This window comes from Sorex fumeus, unplaced genomic scaffold (assembly GCF_029834395.1).
Source record: "Sorex fumeus unplaced genomic scaffold, SorFum_2.1 ptg000063l, whole genome shotgun sequence".
Classification (NCBI taxonomy): domain Eukaryota; kingdom Metazoa; phylum Chordata; class Mammalia; order Eulipotyphla; family Soricidae; genus Sorex; species Sorex fumeus.
This window is the reverse complement of record NW_026606120.1, coordinates 7,765,226-7,785,566: the sequence shown is the minus strand read 5'-3', so window position 1 is coordinate 7,785,566 and position 20,341 is coordinate 7,765,226. Positions and strand designations below refer to the sequence as shown.

The window sequence follows — 20,341 nt, the reverse complement described above, 5'->3', positions numbered from 1 at the left end:
TAAATTTTGGGGCCACTTTGGTACACAGAGGATACTCCTGGCTCTGTGTTCAGGATAACTCCTGGCGATGCTCAGGGGACTGTGTGGGACGCTGGGGACTTAACCCAGATTAGCCACAGGGAAGACAAGCAACCTACTGGCTATACTATCTTTTAGCTCTCCTTTTTAAATGTTTTGAGTTTTGGGCCACACCTGGCAGTGCTTAGTAGCACCTCCCAGCTCTGTGCTCAGGGGCCCTTGGGATGCCAGAGATCAAAGCAGTTTTGCTTTGTGTAATGTAACCTTTGTATTCTCTGTCCAGCCCAGAGAACTACTTGAAACTGTGTCTTCTCTCTTTGTAGAGCCTGTTTGTTATTTTGTCATAGGGAAACAAAATAGGATTTGTAGAATCCTATTTATATTTCTTGTAGAAATATTTCCTTAGACTTCATTGAAGTGGTTATACTAATTCTAAGTAGTACTTTAAACACAGAAATGTGGATTAAGAACAATGGAAAAAAGAACAGAATCAATCTTTTTCTCTAGACCTTTCATACAAATGAAAGATGAGAAATGGGGTATGTTGTTGTTCACTGGACAGGTGAATCAGAGCTTAAGATCCTCCCCCCCCATGCTAAAACATGTAAATATTTATACTCTTCTAAACTAGTTCAATTAAAAAGCATAGAAAAAATAATAACCTCCACAACCAAGGTTGGTGACACTAAAAGCTCCTTTCTCTAACTTTTGTTAACTCTGATACCTACAAAACTGTTTTGCTGAACATCGTCATTAATCAACTATTTTCGGATTATTTTAGAATTTAGAAAAATATATTTAGAATATCAGTATTGACAGCAAACTTTTTGGGTCAATATTAGTATCGATAGCAAACGTTTTTTTCTTCATTAAGATAATCAGTGTTGTAAAACAGTTTAAACAGTTTACATTAATAGAGTATTTCATTCACGATCCACGATCACAATCATCCTGTTGTTCGTCGATTGCCTGGAGCAGACACCAGTAACGTCTCCTTCGTCCTAGCCCTGAGATTTTAAAGTGCCATATTCAAGGCCCTTTCAGGGTTAGTAGAATGAGACCCATCATTGTTACTGGTATTTGGCATATTGGGTACGCCACGGGGAGTTTGCCAGACTCTGCCATGTGGGCAGGTTACATTCGGTAGCCTGCCAGGTTGTCCAAAGTAGGAATAAGATTCGCGGCCGTGCGCTTCCAAGAGCTGGGTTTTATAGTCTCTGGGTCCTGGCCGTTGATGGGATTTCACGGCACCGGGTAGGGGGGAGTCAGTTGGTGGGTGTGACCCCTGCCTACTGGAAGATGGAGGATGCTCAGCCCCGATCCGAGCCGGCTTGGAGAGCTCAACCCCGGGACCCGCATGCCTTTGTTCCTCTGCCGGTACCTTCGTGTGTGTGTATTTCATTAGGAGTTTAAAAATCTGTTACAACCAGTTAATAAAAATGCGTTAAATTGCTGCAGAAATATGGTAGGAGCTAAGATTAGAGAATGAAATAAGACAAAGTTCTGGATCTTGAATAAGCTATATTAAATATAAGATAGATAAAAATTTGTTATAGCCAGTTAATAAAAATGCATTAAATTACTGCAGAAATATGGTAGGAGCTAAAATTAGAGAATGAAATAAGACAAATTCCTGGATCTTGAATTGCCGCAGACTGGCTCGGTCGAAGACCACCAGGCTGAGGGGAGACCAGGCGAAGGTGCACAGGAAAGCAGGAGATTCGGCGCGTTGGACAGACAGACACCAACACAAGAGAGGCTGAGTGCTGCTGCGGTTTATTGCATCCAGAGTTGTTCTTTTTATACAGTTACAGAAACAACGTGGCAAAGTACACATTACATCAGACCATGGGTCATGTTCCCAAAACATCAAGGGGCACGTACACGTTCTGCTTTAAGATTAGGGCAGAAGATCCGCTTGTTCCAATAAAATATCTGAGTGAAATATTATGTTCCTTATAATTCCTTTATTGTCTACTTTTACTGACATTTAAGTTTTTATTCCCCTAAAGACGCCTACCCATAAACTAAAAAAAAATATCAGGACTTTACAAAAGCTAATATTAACTCTACTAGCAAGCATATAAAAATCAGGACTTTACAAAAACTAATATTAACTCTACTAGCAAGCATCTTTCCAAGGCCAAAAGTTAAATCAAAATATCTAACAAGCAGGCTCCTATTCCCACAGAATGGCAAGTGAAGACTGCATGTCAGAGGCGCCTAGAAAACAGAAAAAGGGGGCTGCCGGAGGCATAGACCCGTGGGCCGCGAACCTCCCATTCCCAGGGACCCAGGCCCTTGCCTGAGCCCCCTTGCAGCATGTTGCTACGTAGGCGACGCCGTAGCCGGCGTGGCATTGAATAAGCTATATTAAATATAAGATAGAATGATAAGAATGTTGTTGTTTTGTTTTGGGGGTCACACTCAGCAGTGGCCAGTGTTGCTCCTGGTTCTGCACTCAGAGATCACTCCTGGTGGGGCTCCTTAGTTTGTTGGTTTAATTCACAAGCCCCCAGTGAACTCTCTCTCTCTCTCTCTCTCTCTCTCTCTCTCTCTCTCTCTCTCTCTCGCGCTCTCTCTTTCCTTGCTAGTCTGTAGTTTGCCAGTTTAATTCACAATGAACCTGAAAGGACTGAGGAACAATTTGTCACCCTCAACAATACTATAGTACAATTTATTCATCAGTAAAATTGTTCTGACTGGTAAAAAGGGGCAGGGAGCATTATCTGTCTTTTCTTCTGTAGACCTGTTTATCTCACAAGATCGTTGTAAAGATTGGCAAGATGTAAAGTCTTATGACTAAAATGGCAAGATTTAAAGTATGACTAAATTGGTAAGATTTAAAGTCTAATAACTTACCCTGAACAATGTATCATTCTTCTTTTGTTTTGTCTGTATGTGTTAAGTGGTGTATCATTTCAGACTTTAATGTAGTAGTTAGAAATGGTGTAGAGCCAGAGGTAGCACAGTGGTTGGTGCTTTGTTCTGGTACCACATGCCCCTTGGCCCTCCAAGCCCTGCCAGGTTTGGCCCTGGAGGCCATGCACTGCAGGATGACCTCGTGTCTGAGGTACCACACCACGGCCCAGGGAATCCACTGGCTCCTGGTTTCACCACTCTGCTACAGCTGCCTTCAAAATAAATGCATTCTATTTTGTAATTGGGAAAGATGAAGAATAGGGACTGGAGAGATCATACAGCAGGGTGGGCGCTTGCTTTGCCTACAGGCAACCTAAGTTCAGGTTCAGTTTCAATTTCATCCCATGTGGTCCCCCACACCACCAGGAGTAAGCCCTGAGCATAGCGGGCTGTGTCAAAATCAAAACAAAATTCAGGAATAAAGAATCTTCCCGTGATCATTTTCCATCTATGTCTTCCTAGAGCTAGCCAACATGGAAGAGGACCCCAGGTCAGCAGGAGTGGCCACCTTTGTTCTTCAAGAAGAGTTTGACAGATACTCTGGCTATTGGTGGTGTCCAGAAGCTGAAATAAGTAAGAGATTTATTTATTTATTTTGTTTTGGGAGCCATACCTGCCCGTGCTCAGGGTTTGCTCCTGGTTCTGGCCCTCAGGAATCAGTCTTTTTGAACCATTATTTATTTTTTTAGTTTTTTGGTTTTGGGTTTGGGGCCATACCCAGCAGTACGCAAGACTTTGCATTCAGGAATTACTCCTGACAGGGCTCAGGGACCCTATGGGATGCTGGGGCTTGAACCCAGATTAGCCACATGCTAGGCAAATGCCCAACTCACTGTACAGTCCCCTTTAGTTTTTAAGTGTTTGGGGCCACATCTGGTGGTGCTTAGGGCTTACTCTTTACTCTGTGCTCAAGGATCACATCTGGCAGGGCTCAGGGGACCACAATGCAGTGCCCATGCTAGAGATTGATCCCAGGGTTGGTCCTATGCAAGGCTGCTGTACTATCTCTCCGGCATCTCACATAAGAGATTTAAAATACATCAAAGTATTAAAAAACAACAACAACCACCACCACTGATTAAGGGCACCAATTCTGAATCTTTTTTTTTTTCTTTTAAACGTTTATTTATTTGGGGGGGTGGGGGTCACACCTGGCGATGCACAGGAATTACTCCTGGCTCATGCACACAGAAATTACTCCTGGCAGTGCTCGGGGGACCATATGGGATGCTGAAAATTGAACCCGACTCGACCGCATGCAAGGCAAACGCCCTACCTGCTGTGCTGTCGCTCTAGCCCCAATTCTGAATGTTAAATAGTAGATGTTTAAAGTGATAAAGATTGGATCCCACCAGTAGTTATTGAGAATATTCAGGGTTTATCTCACCACAATGAATTAAAAGTAATTATATCATGGATCCTCATGTTTTTCAACTCCTTTTGCCAATTTCTTATTTAGAATTTGGTCTTGGTAATGTTGGTGGCAAAATAAATTATACTACGCCCATAGGCCAGAGAGATATCACAGCAGGTAGGGTGTTTGCCTTGCACATAGCCAAACTGTGTTTGATCCCTGACATCCCATATGGTCCCTGGAGCCCATTAGGACTGATTCATGAGCACCACCAGGTATAGACCAAAAACAAAAAATATATATCCACACCCTTAATGAGTTGCTATAAAAGTGTATGAGTGGGTACAAAATTTGCATAAACAGATGCTTAGTTAGCATATGAATGAATTAAAAGGACAAGAGTTACTTCATTTTCCTTGTGAATTTGAAAGTAATTACTGCCTAAGAATCGTCTTAGAAACAGCTCTCTGGGGCCAGAGCGATAGCACAGCGGGTAGGGCATTTGCCTTGCACACAGCCGACCCGGGTTTGATCCCTGTCGTCCGAAATGGTCCTCCAGGCACCGCCAGGTATAATTCCTGAGTGCAAAGCCAGGAGTAACCCCTGAGCGTTGCTGGGTGTGACCCAAAAAATAAAAAATTAAAAAATTAAATAAATTGGCTTCTTAAAAAAAAAAAGAAAAAAACAGCTCTCTAGGGACCAGAGCAAGATCATACAGTGGATAGGGCACTGCCTTGCATGTGGCCAACCCAGATTCAATCCCCAGCATCTCATATGGTTCCCCAAGCACTGCCAGGAGAAACTCATGAGCACTGGCACGTGTGGCCAAAAAAAGTCAAACAGGGTGGGAGGGCCACTGGTTCATTGGTGGTGAAGAAAGGGCACTGGTGGAGGGATGGGTACGTGATCATTGTATAACTGAAACCCAGGCACCAAAGTTTGTAAGTCTACAACTGTACCTCATGGTGTTTCACTAATAAAAAAATAAAATAGAGAAATGCCCCTTTCATCGCCTCTCCTTGTCCTTGTCACTTCCGGGCCTTTTAATATTTAATCAATATTAAAATTGTTGCTGTTGAAAAAAATAAAATAAAATAAAAAACTGAAAAAAAGGAAAGAAAACGACAGGAAGGAGAAAAAAACAAAGTCAAACAAACAAAAATATCATCTCTCTAAAGTAATGGCTTTCAAACTTTCTGGCCCAGCTCTAGTTGCTTTACTGGGCCCAAACAATAGTAGCGGGGACAGGGCACTTAACCTTACACGGGTGGCCAACCAGGTTTGATCTCCAGCATCCCTTATGATCCCTTGAGCACTTCAAGGAGTGATCCCTGAGCACAGAACTAGGAGTAAGCTCTGAGCACCACTGGGTTTGGCCCAAAAACCACAAAAGAAATTTGCCTTCCATAGTGCCCTAGATTATTGCACCTATACTGCACAAGTACAGTTGCAAAAACAGGGCCAGGGACAGTGCTCAGGGCTGACAGGCTGCTGTGCATGCTGGGGCTACCCGCAGAGCACCACTGGGAGTAGCTCAAAAACAGCTGAAGACTGGAAAGGGATGAGAAGGGATCGTGATATGGCCCAGGTTCAGAATGTGCACCTTGCCTGTGTGAGACCCTGGGTCCCATCCCTGGCACCTCAAAGTCTCCCTCGTCAGTACCCCTGAAATTACCTGGGGCCCCTAACACAGACAAGTGTGGCCCCCATAACTCACTCAAAAACACCTGAAAACAAATTTCATGAGCACCGATTAAATTTGTTTTGGGACCGCACCTGGCGGTGCTCAGGGGCCATCCTTAGTGCTAGATTCAAACCAAGATTTCTGCTGTAATCTTCTGGGCCCATATTCAGTGGTACTCAGGTTTCACCCTTGACTCTGTGCTCAAGGATGACTTCATTTTGGGGGACCCTTCACCCAGCGATACTTAAGATTTATTCCTGGCTCTGCACTAGGAATCACTCTTGGTAGTGTTTGGGTACCATATGGGATGCCAGGGATCAAACCCAGGTCAGCCATGTGCAAGGCAAGCACCATCCCTGTTGTACTATCGCTTCAGCCCCGTAACTTTTTTTTTTTTTTTTTTTGCTTTTTGGGTCACACCTAGAGATGCACAGGGGTTACTCCTGGCTCTGCACTCGGAATTACCCCTGGCGGTGCTCAGGGGACCATATGGGATGCTGGGAATCGAACCTGGGTCGGCCGCGTGCAGGGCAAACGCCCTCCCTGCTGTGCTATCATTCCAGCCCTCAGCCCCGTAACTTTTTTTTTGCAAAGAATGGTTTTTGTGTTTGATTTTGATTTGGGGCCATATCAGCAGTGCTGAGTGGCTACTCCTGACTCAGTTGCTAGGATGTTTGGCAGACTTGGCCATGCTGGTGATCAGACCAAGGCTTCCTCATGCAACGCCAGCATTTGGGCCTCTGAGCCATTATCCAGCCCCCAAAGAATGGTTGTCACAGTACATGAGGATACAGCTTCTTCAAAAGTGCGTTTCCCATTATTTAAATGTATGGATGCATATTACATTTCATTTTTGCCACAGAAAATGAACGTTTTAATTACCGTTTTAAGTTTGATTTTATAAACTGCGTTGTCTTTACTAAGACTTTTGCAATGTGTATTTTGTGATATTTTCATACATACAAGGGAGCATATTTAATTTTATTTATTTACTTATTTGGGTGGTCTGGCGCTATAGCACAGCGGTAGGGCATTTACTTTGCACGCAGCCAGCCTGGCTGAGCCGGGTTCGATTCCTCCGCCCCACTTGGACAGCCTGGCAAGCTACCAAGACTATCTCGCCCGCACAGCAAAGCCTGGCAAGCTACCCGTGATGTATTCAATATGCCAAACACAGTAACAGCAAGTCTCACGATGGAGACCTTACTGGGCCTGCTTGAACAAATTGATGAATAACGGGAGGACAGTGCTACAGTGCAGTGCTACTTATTTGGGGAGGTGTCATGCCCGATGATGCTCAGGAGTTACTCCTAGTTCTGCACTCAGGAATTACTCCTGACGGTACCTGGGAGAACCATATGGGATGCCAGGGATTGAACCCGGATTGGCTGATTGGCTACATGCAAGGCAAATGCCCTACCCACTGTGCTATCACTTTGGCCCAAGGGAGTATATTTTAAGCATGTTATTTTTCTCTTGGAAATTTGTGAGGGAATGGCGGGTTTTTATTATTTTCTAATATATATATATGTATGTATTTTTTAAATCTAGCTCCTAGTGGTAACAAAATTCTTAGAATTTTGTATGAAGAAAATGATGAGTCTGAGGTGGAGATTATTCATGTTACATCTCCTATGTTGGAAACAAGAAGAGCAGATTCATTCCGCTATCCGAAAACTGGTAATATTTTCATTAACATTAATATACAGTCATTTATGTTTTTCATACAGCATTCTATTTGCTATTGTCCAGCAGTAGAATCAGTGTTGATCATTTAAACCTCAGTGTGCATGGTTTATATAAGTGTTATTGAAATACTTTTATAAATTGAAGGCTGTTTTTTGTTTTTCTGTTCTTGGGCCACTCCTAGTTCTGTGCTCAGGTGTGGGTCAAAGCCTGGCAGAAGTTCTGGGGGCCTTATGGGGTTCCAGGGATCAGACCTGGTTAGCCACTTGCAAGGCAAGTATACTCTCTCTGACACCAGTTATTGTTTTTAATTATGTTTCCAAAATTGTTATTTTGTGAATATGCACAAAGCTAGTTGCTTCAGGGAATGAATTTAAAGGTGTCTGCTAGGAAATAAAGCTTTTTAAGGAATTTTGATCTTCATTTAATTTTGACCTTAAATTTTTGCCAGTTTAATTGTAACAAAGAGCACAGAATTATCTTTATTACATAGACTCAATATTTTTCAGCCATTTTTGCGGGGAGGAAATACCCATTAACAAATATAAATTAGAAATAGGTTCTGAGAGAAGCAGTAAAGTTCTGGTTCTATAGTAATTCTGACTTAAGTGTAGAAAGGATTTGATCTGACAAAATCAGTCTTACTAATTTGGGATCTGCATTCCTTTTCTCTCTCTCTCTCTCTCTCTCTCTCTCTCTCTCTCTCTCTCTTTCTTTCTTTCTCTCTAAAGGAACAGCAAATCCTAAAGTCACTTTCAAGATGTCAGAAATAACAGTTGATGCTGAAGGAAGGGTAAGTGTAGAATGTCAAGTTGACGTTTTGTGTGTCATTTGACTGATACTTACTTTTTGGACTTACTGAGTATGCTATGATAGATCTTAATTTCATCATTTTCTACTTCCAACCATTTCTTAGTTTCCAGGGTAGATGCATGTTTATCTCTCCCCATAATTTTTCTTCTTGTATTTAGTTCTCCAGGTTTTCTCTTAAAGTAGTAAGTCCTGAGTAAAGTGATTGGTCGGTTGACCTCTGTGTTGGATAGATATCCCTGGGAAATGAAATAGCCCACATTCCTCTTGGACTGCTTGTTCTGCTGCATTCCATTTGGACAAACTGGTACAAGACACAGACATACAAGAGCTTGTTACAAATAATTTGGTTTGAGCCAGGGAGATGACTTTTGGGGCAGGGTCCCATCCCCAGGACATGTGACTCCCGGACAGCTCCAGGTGTGACTCTGGAGACGCTGAGCACCACTTGGTGTTGCCCTTGTGGTGTCCAGCATTTCTGGACCCTCGCATCAAACCCACTGCCTGGTTGGCTGGTTAACTCCAAGAGTGGCCCATGGCCCCCAGCAGAACTTCTGTCATTATTGGTGCTAATTTGTTATAGTTAAGGTAACGTGCTTGCAGTTATGTTGACATAGATGGTCTTGGTACACAGTTTCCTCACCATCCCTGAAGTGCCCAAGACATCTGTTCCATCCCATGCTCTTGTAGAACATTTTTGGGTGGGCTGTAAGGGGCACACCAGGCATTGGCCAGAGCTTACTCCTGGCTTCGCATTTAGGAATCACTCCTGGTGGTGCTCCAAGACCATATGGGTTGCTGGGGATTGAACATGGGTCAGCTGTGTGAAAGGCAAGCATCCTCCCTGCTGTACTGTCGCTCCGGCCCTGTAGAACATTTTTTGAGCATAAACTTAGGATTCCAGTGTATAGCCCTGAGCTTTCTGTTAGTTTTCGATAGCCTATGTATCTTTTCAAATATCTTTTTAAATACCTGAGTGTCATGTTGCTAAAGATAATGATTTAAGTAGATAAACTATTTATCTGAATCATCTATACCTAGATTCCCTTTTTCTTTTTTAATAGGTTATAGATGTCATAGATAAGGAATTAATCCAGCCTTTTGAGATTCTATTTGAAGGTGTTGAATATATTGCCAGAGCCGGATGGACTCCAGAGGGAAAATAGTGCGTATGTTCAGTTGTCACTTCTTTACACCTTACATTCTTTATATATTAGCATCTGAAACTTTAGAAATCTGTGGGCCAGAGAGATATTACAAGGATTAAAGCACTTGCCTTCAGCCTTCATGTGCTTAGCCAGGGTTCTTCCCATATGGTCCCCCTCACACTACCAAGAGTAGGCCCTGAACACTATAAGATAAATACCTCCTTTCCCACCAGAAATGTAAGTGACTGTTATATTTGTGCAACTGTTGGGAAAGCCTTCCCAAGTGACTCTTCACTGTGGTCACTTGTGCTCAAAGAGTTTTTCTAGAACTGAGTGGACTTACAGATTTATTTATGTATAAGGAACTTTTTCTTTTCTTTTCTTTTCTTCTTTTTTTTTTTTTTCCTTCTTTTCTCTTTGGACCATACCTGGTGATACTCAGGAGTTATTCCTGGCTCTGCACTCAGGAATTACTCCTAGAAGTACCTGGGGCACTGTGTGGGATACCAGGGATTGAACCTGGGTTGGCCATGTACAAGGCAAATGCCTACTCACTGTACTATTTCTCCGCCCTCAGAACTTTGCATTTTAATTCTCTTACCAGTTGTGGTTTAGAGTATAATTTGTAATTAACATTAACAACACTCATATATAAGTATATTCTTTTTCATTGTGTAATTTAAGCAGAAATAGGTGAAAATGATTCCGTATAGTTTTTACTGTGTCTTCTGTAGACAACATGAATTTCAGAAGGCTGGAGTTGATTGATTTTGAAGAAAGAGAACAATTTCTCTTTTTGAAATTTACAAAACCAAGACCACCATGAGAAATGACTTTTTTAATGAAGAAGTTAGTATATGGGTGCCCAGATAAAGAAAAGAGAATATTTACTGAGAATTTGCTTTATATTTTGTTTTTCCTTTGTTTATATAGCGCATGGTCCATCCTACTCGATCGCTCCCAAACACGCCTGCAGATAGTGTTGATCTCCCCTGAATTATTTATCCCAGTAGAAGATGATGCCATGGAAAGACAGAGACTCATTGAGTCAGTCCCTGACTCTGTCACGCCGTTAATCATCTATGAAGAAACAACAGACATCTGGATCAATGTATGCAGTTTCCCCTGGACTTGGTTAAATATTTCCTCAGTGCTAAAGCAAATGAAGTTTTATAGCAAACTATCAGAATGAGTTATTTTAGTTCAAAGTAATGATGAATGTTATTTGTTTAGCTTGAACATTTCAAATTGGAATGATGATTCCAGAAAGGAGTGGTTTGTAGAGGGAAAAGTAGAGGTCACTGTAGTGTCTGTCAGCTTGCCCTTGTTTCTGGACACTCGAGGTAGTGAATACACAGCTTCATCAGTGCCTCTGAGTCAGATCTAGAAAATTCTTGCTCTGGTTTCAACCTGACTGAGCTCCTCTGACTGAAGGTCACCCAGCCTGGGCGCTGAGCAAGTATGTCTCTGAAAGAACCCCCTCAGACATGCCCCAAAGCCCCAGAAATCCCAGTGGCCTTTGAGTTGCCTCGCTACTTGGCCTGAGGTCTCCCCACTTTTCGTTGTCAGCTTCTCTAGCAGTGAACCAAATAACCTATAGGACTTTTGCAGGAGGAAACAAAATTAGGTATGTATGGGAACACATCAGGTTTGAATTGAATTTTGCATTTTCCAATGAAGCAGGAAAAATTTAAGGTACAAAATAAATAAAGCCAGCTCACTCCCTGGCTGCATATAGGGTTCATACAAGTCACCTAGAACATATGAACATCTGTTTTCCCTTCAACTGCAAGAATATTTCTTTTTGGAAAAGAAAAGTTTAAAAACTTTTTTCATCATTTCTGTCATAAGATTTATGTCATTAAGTAATCCCTGTGTCATGTTTCAAAGGATTACATGGTTGTAATAAAGGATTATTAGAGATGGCTAATAAGAAAAAGCTTTTGGTTATATTTTTCTATTTTCTCCATTTGAAAACATTTGTTTCTCAATGGACAAAGGCTTTGACTAAAATAAGTAAATCAGAAAGGCCCAGGCAAAGTAGATCATTGTAAATACACCACACCCTCTGGCACTGTTAGTGGTTTACGTTTCACAGTATGTAAGTCAAATGATTCTCCATTCCCTACCATGATTAAATACTTTGTACAGTGCTTTATGAATGTGTATGGTGAGTTAAACTATTTATTTTACAGATCCATGACATCTTTCATGTTTTTCCCCAAAGTCATGAAGATGAAATTGAGTTTATTTTTGCCTCTGAATGCAAGACAGGCTTTCGTCATTTATATAAAATCACATCAATTTTAAAGGAAAGCAGATATAAACGATCCAGTGGTGGACTGCCTGCACCAAGTGAGAAAACTTTTTTAACCTGAATAGAAGTTGGGAGGGGAGGAGGGACATGGAAATGTTTCTTTTGTATACTTTATAAGCATCAGGACATTAAACTTAATATAAAAGTGAAAGGGCCAGAGAAATAGTATAGTGGGTACATTTGTCTTGCGAATGACAGAGCTGGGTTTGATTCCCTAAGGCCAGCCAGGCTTGATCCTCCTATTAGCCTTCCCACATTCTTTTTAAAATTTGTATTTAGTTTTGGGGCCACACCTGGATGTGCTCAGAGATCACTCCTGGTGGGGCTCGCCGGACCATATTAGGTGCTGGGGATCAAACCTGGATCAGCCACAATCAAGCAAATGCTTTCCCCACTGTACTGTCGTCAAGTTCAAGTGCCTTAATCTCTTACACTACCTCGCTATTCCTTGAATTACTTTATATTACATACTTCAGTTCTGTTTCTTGAAATTGGTAGAACATAGCAAAAATTATTGTTATGCAACTTAACACCTTCTGTCTCCAGAACCCTCTCGACTTCCAGAACTGTAAGAACCCAGTAAATAGCTACTCATTCCTCCGTCTCTTTTGACATTTACTTTCTCTCTATGATTTTGTCTACTTTAGATACCACGTGTAAAGAATGATATGGCATGTTTCCCTTCATGACCAGTGTGGTGTGTCTCATTTAGCATAATATCCTCAGGCTTTATCCACTAAAACATCCTTCAGATGTCAGAACATGTGTCAGAACATCCTTCTGTTTTAAGGCTGAATAATACTCCATTGTGTATCTGTACCACGTTTTTACCATTCATCTCTCCACAACACATGGGTTATTTTTGCTATTTTGGCTACTATGATTATATGCTGTTCCTCGGGACCAGAGAGACAGCACAGCAGGAAGGGCACTTGCCTTGCATATGGCTGACCCAGGTTCAATCCCCAGCATTTCATATGGTCCCCCGAGCACCATTAGGAGTGATCCATGAATGCAGAGCCCTGAGTAACCCCTGAGCATTCCCGGGTATGGTCGAAAAAAAACAAGCAAAATAGGACCAGTATAAAAAATAATGCTGGTCTGAGCATGGCTGTGCAAATATTTGAGAGCCTGTGATCAGTACCTTGGACATCAGTCCAGAAATGAAATAATTATATGGTGATTCCATTTTTTTTAACTTTATTTTTAGGTCACACTCTGATTCTCAGGGGTTACTCCTGGCTCTATATTCAGGAATTACTCCTGGTGGTGTTTGGAGGACATATGGGACACCAGGAGTCAAACCCCGATTGCTCACATGCAAGGCAAACATCCTTCCTGCTGTTTTATTGCCCTGGCCTACGTTTTTAATTCTTGAGGAATTCTCATGCTCTTTTCCAGAGTGATGATACCTTTTTAACATTCCCATGTGTGGTACTTAAGGGTTCCAATTTCTATTCATCATTGCAAACACTTGTCATTTTCTAGTTTTTCAGTTTTTTTGTCTGTTTTGGAGTCGCACCCAGGGTGTTCAGGGGTAACTCCTGTCTCTGAGCTAAGGAATCATTCCTGGCAGTGTCCAGGAACCGTACGAGGTGCCAGGGATCAAACTGGGGTTGACTGAATGCATGGCAAGTTCCTCTGCTATTTCCCCAGCACTCTCCTATCTGGGAAATAGTGAACTATATCTTTTTTTTTTTTTAAGCTATAGACATTTTATGGGGTTTTTTTCTTCTATTTTTGTTTTTAGGCCACACCTAGTGGTGCTCAGGATGTACTCCTGACTTTGCACTCAGGAACCAAACCTGGCAGGGCTTGAAGGACCTTATGGGGTGCTGGGGTTCAAACCTGGGTCAGCCATATGCAAAGCAAGTGCCCTTCCCTCTGTACTATCGCTCTGGCCCCTGAACTACACCTTAGGACTATCAGAATAAATGCTACCTGAACTCTCCAGCTCAGTTACCTGAGTACTGAGTATTGTTGGGAGGTGCCCCCCACTCAACCCAGTCCCCCAAAAAAGAGAGGGGCGTTGGCTCCTACTCTGACAATGCCTGAATTACTTTTGACAAGTGAAGAACAGTTTATTAACTCTAACATTTCCCCCAGTGGCTTTTAAAGTATTTTTTTGCATTTCTGAAATCCATTAGACGTCTCGTCAACCCCATCGTGTAGAAATGCTTTGATTTATTCCTGACTTTGCCTTAAGAGTCTTTTTCCTGGGGCCGGAGCTATAGTACAGTGGGGAGGGCATTTGCCTTGCATACAGCCAGCCTGAGTTCTAGCCCCAGCATTCCATAGGGTCCCCTGAGCAACACCAGATATGATTCCTGAGTGCAGAGCCAGGAGTAAGCCCTGAACACAGCTGGGTGTGGCTCAAAAAACAAAAACTAGAATCTCTTGCGCTGGGGCAAAAGCTCAATGGGATGGAGCTCATGCTCTGCATGCAGTAGGCCCAGTTCAGCCCTTGGGAGTGCATGGTCTCCCACGTACTGCGAGGAGTGACCTCAGAGCACTGAGCTGGCTATGACTCAGAAACAAAAACCAGAATTGTGTTTTGCTCTTTTCAGTTATTTGCACACATCATTCCATTATTAATCCAGAACGTTTAAGACATAAAACATGAAACCTTTTTGTGGGGGCCAGATGGACACGCCCAGAAATGCTTGCTCCTGGCTCTGCATGGGACCGTATATGGTGCCAGAGTTTGAACCTGCAATGGTTGTAGCACAGCACCCTGCCCTGTACTAGCTCTCTGGCCTCGAGCATTTTTTCAATTGAGCAGTTCAGTGGCAATAAATATTCACAAAATGGATCACCTTTAGTTCCAAAACCTTTTAAATACTCTAGATAATAACTTTGGGCCAGGGGGAGGGGGGTAGTGGTTGTTTGTTTTTTGTTTTGGCATTTTGGGTCACAACTGGTGATACTCAGGAGTTACTCCTGGCTCTGCATTCAGGAATCATTCCTGGTGGTGCTTAGGGGTGGTGCTTAGGGGACCATGTGGGATGCCAGGGATCGAACCCAGTTTGGCTGTGTGCAAGGCAAATGCTGTGCTATTGCTCCGGCCCTCTAGATAATAACTTCAATGTTTGTTTGTTTCACCCCAAGAAATGCTCAGGGATCAGTTACTCCTGGCTCTGCACTCAGGAATCATTCCTGGTGGTGCTCAGAGGGCCATATGTGGTTCTGGAGATCAGACCAGGGTCGGCCATGTGCAAGGCAAGGGCCCTCCCCACTGTACTCTCTCCAGCCCCAAACTTGAAATTTTTAATGTACTGGGAGTGATAGCACAGCAGGAAGAGTGTCTGCCTTACACGTGACAGACCCGGGTTAGGTTCCTCCATCCCTCAGAGAGCCCGGGCTAGCTACCAAGAGTATCCCACCTGCATGGCAGAATCTGGCAAACTCCCCGTGACATATTCGATATGCCAAAAACAGTAACAACAAGTCTCACAGTGGAGATGTTACTGGTGCCCGCTCGAGCAAATTGATGAACAACGCGAGGATAGTGCTACAGTGCAGTGCTACCATCTAGGAAAGGAGAGGAATTTAGTTTTTCCATTCTTCATTGTTTCATTTGCTCACAGCCTGGTATAAAGTGCTAAAATATAACTATATTTATCTTTAGGTGATTTCAAGTGCCCTGTCAAAGAGGAAATAGCAATTACCAGTGGTGAATGGGAAGTGCTTGGCCGGCATGGATCTAACGTATGTTCCTTTATTCTACGGTTACCTTTGGTCAATGCCTGCTTTACGAAAAATGCTGGAAAGTACTGGAAATCAGCAGTCACACTCTGCATGACTCCATTGTTTGGAAAGTACTAAGTGAGAGCCTAAAAGAATCCAAGTTGTTAGAAAAGAAAATGCTTTTAGTTTACTAAATCTCACTTGTTAATTTTTTTTTTTTTTTGGTTTTTGGGTCACACCCAGCAATGCCCAGGGGCTACTCCTGGCTAATGCACTCAGGAATTACTCCTGATGGTGCTCAGGGGACCATATAGGACGCTAGGAATCGAACCCGGGTCGGCCACATGCAGGGCAAATGCCCTACCCGCTGCGCTATTGCTCCAGCCCCTCACTTATTAATTTCTTTAGGTTTGTTTCTGTTTTGGTGCCCTATCCACGGAACACAGGACTTACTCCTGGTTCTGTGCTCAGGAATTACGCCTGGCAGGGTGCAGGGACCTTATGGGGTGCCAGGGATGGACCCGGGGTCAGCCACGTGCGAGGCACACAAGGCTGTACCATCTCTTCTGCCCCACAGGAGTTTTTTAGAAACGAAAATTCTCAGCCCCACTCCAGACATTGTGAACTGCAGGCTCTGAAGCTCATTATTAGACACTCCTGTTGAATTAATTATTTGAAAGAAAGTGAAAAACATTACAGACTGGGCACAGGACTAACTGGTCATGTTTTCAGTTTGGAAAGGCCTGACTCTCAGCTGGGAAGTCCATAGCAGAGGACTAGAGAAACAGTTGAGCAGGCAGGGATTCTTACACATGGTCAACCTGGATTTGGTCCCCTGAGCACCGCCAGAAGTGATTCCTGACTGCAGAACCAGGAGTAACCCATGAACATTACTGAGTGTGGCCCAAAAGTCAAAAGAAAAAAAAAAACACCAAAACAAAAAAACGGAAAGAGTCCTGACTCTTTGTCATTTAAAACGTGGGGTCAGAGCAGTAGTGCAGCAGCATTTGCTTTGGGCTGACCTAGGTTGTATTCCCTGAGATCCCAAATAGTCTCTTACCAGGAGTGTTTCCAGATCCAAGAGTGGTCCTCACCCAAAACGTCATACTTCAGAAGCTTCAAGAAAGTTTCCTGCCACTTGGATCCTCCCTGTATTTGTCACATGAGCCACTTGATCACGACTCTGTTTATTTTTGTAGTCATGTATGCTAAAAATTATCTAATGATGGGGGCCGGAGCAATAGCACAGCAGGCAGGGTACTTGCCTTGCGCACCACTGATCCAGGTTTGATATCTGGCACCCCATATGGTCCTCTGTGCCCTGCCAGGAGTGATCCCTGAGCACTGTGGGTTTAACCCCAAGAACAAAAAATATTTTTCATTCTGAAGCAGTTTTCTGGAGAAAACATTGCATCAAAAATATTTGTGGGGCCTGAGCAGTGGGGAAGGCACTTGTCTCACACATCTCCTACCCATGTTCTGTCTCTGGGACCCCACATGGTCCCCAGAGCACTGCCAGAAGTGATTCTTGAGTGCAGAGCCAGGAGTGTAATCCCTGAGCATTGCCAGGCATTACAAAACAAAATCAAAAACAAAACAAAACAATGCTTCCTGTTAGATTCAGTGAGATAGCCCAGGGGTAAGGCACTTGACTTATACACGCTGATCTAGGTTTGATCCCTGTGACAACGTATGATCCCCCAAGTATGCTAGGAGTGATTCCTGTAGTGCAGAGCCAGGAGTAAACCCTGAGCACAACTGGGTGTGGCCCACAAATCAAGTAAATAAAATACAATAAAAATACTTGCTTGGGGCTGGAGCAATAGCACAGCGGGTAGGGCATTTGCCTTGCACACGGCCAACCTGGGTTCGATTCCCAGCATCCCATATGGTCCCCTGAACACCGCGAGGGGTGATTCCTGAGTGCAGAGCCAGGAGTAATCCCTGTGCATCACCGGGTGTGACCAAAAGAAGAAAAAAAAATACTCGCTTTTAGGAGTTGGAGAGATAATACAGGAAATAGGACACTTGTCTTGCACATAATTATCCCAGGCTTGATTCCTGACACTATATATGCGCCCTTGAATTCTTGTCAAGAGTAATCTCTGGGTGTTGCCCAACCCTGTTCTTCCCCTCCTCCCCCCCCCCAAAAAAAATTGGATGCTTTTCATGTGGGAACCACAGGGTTAATTCCTGGCCCCACCCCAAAGTTCTCTGAACTTTGCTGGCAGTGGTCCCTGAGCACAAAAGCAAGAGCAGAAAACAAAACAGGGCTGGGGAGAGCACAAAGGGCCTGGTGTATTTTTCTCATGCAGGAGCACCAGCCTCAGTGCCTGGCACCAAGAGTCTCCTGAGTATCTCTGCAAGTGTTACCCTCCAGAGGGCCGGCAGAAACTCCTGAGTAGCACAAGATGCAGCCTCAGAACCAAACCACACCAAAAAAACCTTGCTTTTACAAAAAGTTTCCTTTGCTATATAAAATATTTTTAATTGTATTAGTGTGTGAATCGGATGGTAGATCTTTTAGAACAAGAAAGCTATTTGTTTAGAGTCTTACTCTAATTTGGGAAGAATATTAAGTGAATTCAGCTGTGAGTTCACTTGGAGTTTCTTTGAACTCTAAATGAAAGACTAAAAATGCATTCTCATTTACAAACTACAACAGTTTTGAAACCAATTGGGTTCAATAATTCCCCAATCCATTAAGGAAAACACTTCCTCAAATTTGTTCAAAAGTACTGGACTAGGGGCTGGAGCTATAGCACAGCAGGTTTGCCTTGCACACGGCCGACCAAGGATGAGGTCGATGTTTTTTAATTTTATTAAGGATTGTTTGTGAAATTACTACTGGCCTTGCCAAGATCAGGCTAACACTGGCTTATTGTTGTTTTTGCAGATCCAAGTTGATGAAGTCAGAAAGCTAGTCTATTTTGAAGGCACCAAAGACTCCCCTTTGGAACATCATCTGTATGTGGTCAGTTATGTGAACCCTGGAGAGGTGACAAGACTGACCGACCGGGGCTACTCCCACTCCTGCTGCATCAGCCAGGTAAAGTGCTGCTGCTGCTCACGAGGGTTTCTTACCGTAGTTTCAGAGAGAGATTTTAGATATGCTTAGATATAAAAAGTATGTGCTTGTGTAGGGTTGGAGTGATAGCACAGCGGTAGGGCGTTTGCCTTGCACGCAGCCAATATGGCCGACCCGAGTTCGATTCCTCCATCCCTCTTGGAGAGCCTGGCAAGCTACCGAGAGCATCTCGCCCGCACAGCAGAGCCTGGCAAGCCCCCCGTGACGTATTCGATATGCCAGACACAGTAACAACAAGTCTCACGATGGAGACGTTACTGGGACCGCTCAAGCAAATCGATGAACAACGGGAGGACCGTGACCGTGACCATGACCGTGCTTGTGTAATGCTCCTTTTGACTAATGTGAAAAATGGTGAAATTGGCCCACACAAGTCTGATTCTTGGGTCCAGAGAGAGAGTACAACGAGTAAAGGCCTTGCATATGGCCTACACAGGTTTCATCCCCAGAGCCCCAGATGGTCCCCCAAGCATTGACAGGAAGTGACAGGAAGGAATGATCCTTGAGGGTAGAGCCAGGAGTCAGCCTAGAGCACTGCCAGGAATGGCCCTGCTTTCAAACCAAAAAAATATATATTTTAAGAGAAATACAAATCTTTTAAGAGTGTGTGTGTGTGTGTGTGTGTGTGTGTGTGTGTGTATGTGTGTGTGTATGTGTAATAACATTTTTTTTGGTTTGGGAGTCTGGGAGAACATATATATCAGTTGGGGGAGGCAGGAGGCATAAATACACACTATATATATCACTGTCCTGTCACTGCCCTCCCGTTGTTCATCGATTTGCTCGAGCGGGCCCAGTAACGTCTCCATTGGAGACTTTGTTGTTACTGTGTTTGGCATATCGAATACGTCATGGGGAGCTTGCCAGGCTCTGCCGCGGGGACAAGATACTCTCGGTAGTTTGCTGGGCTCTCCGAGAGGGGCAGAGGAATCGAACTCGGGTCGGACATGTTGGCTGCATGCAAGGCAAACGCCCTACCGCTGTGCTATCGCTCCAGCCCATATACATATATATATGTGTGTGTATATATATATATATATATATATATATATATTCTTAAACGGCTTTAAAAAGGCTTTGCTTCTTATGGTCCAAAGCAATAGTACCAGGGTTAGGGGTGGAATAATACAGCAGGTAGGGCGCTTGCCTTGCACACACATCCAACCCAGCTTCAACCCTTGGCCTCTTATATGGTCCTTTGAGCCCCACCAGAAATGATCCTTGGTTCAGAGCCAGGAGTAAGCCCTGAGCATGTCCAGGTGTGGTCCAGAAATGAACAAATAGTACCAGGGTTGAGGCTGGAGTGATAGTAAAGCAGGTAGGGCGTTTGGCTGCCCTGATTTCAATCCCTGGCATCCCATGGTTGTCTGAGCAGCGCCAGAAGTGATTTCTGAGTGTAGAGCCAGGAGTAACCCCTGAGCATCGCCAGGTGTAATCCAGAAAGCAAAAAAATAAATAAATTAAATAAATTTTAAAATTTTTTTAAAAAATAGTACCAGGTTTAAGATGTGGCTGAACGGCTACTCCCCTCTGCGCACCCCTCGCCCCCGCCACCCCCCAGTAATATGCTTTAATTATAGCAGTGGTCCAACTCTCAACAATCCTGCTGTAGCTTTAGTGCAGGGGT

The 20,341-nt window shown here is 43.5% G+C and overlaps 1 protein-coding gene across 1 annotated transcript in view; it reads left to right on the top strand.

Moving 5' to 3' along the window:
• DPP8 (dipeptidyl peptidase 8) overlaps nucleotides 1-20,341 on the top strand; it is a 46,883-nt gene that overhangs the window by 14,258 nt on the left and 12,284 nt on the right. The window contains exons 6-13 of the mRNA XM_056127950.1: nucleotides 3,403-3,513; nucleotides 7,530-7,658; nucleotides 8,396-8,457; nucleotides 9,539-9,639; nucleotides 10,556-10,733; nucleotides 11,818-11,977; nucleotides 15,568-15,647; nucleotides 18,523-18,675. Coding sequence (XP_055983925.1) covers nucleotides 3,403-3,513; nucleotides 7,530-7,658; nucleotides 8,396-8,457; nucleotides 9,539-9,639; nucleotides 10,556-10,733; nucleotides 11,818-11,977; nucleotides 15,568-15,647; nucleotides 18,523-18,675 — 974 coding nt within the window. The remainder of the gene's footprint in view (nucleotides 1-3,402; nucleotides 3,514-7,529; nucleotides 7,659-8,395; nucleotides 8,458-9,538; nucleotides 9,640-10,555; nucleotides 10,734-11,817; nucleotides 11,978-15,567; nucleotides 15,648-18,522; nucleotides 18,676-20,341) is intronic.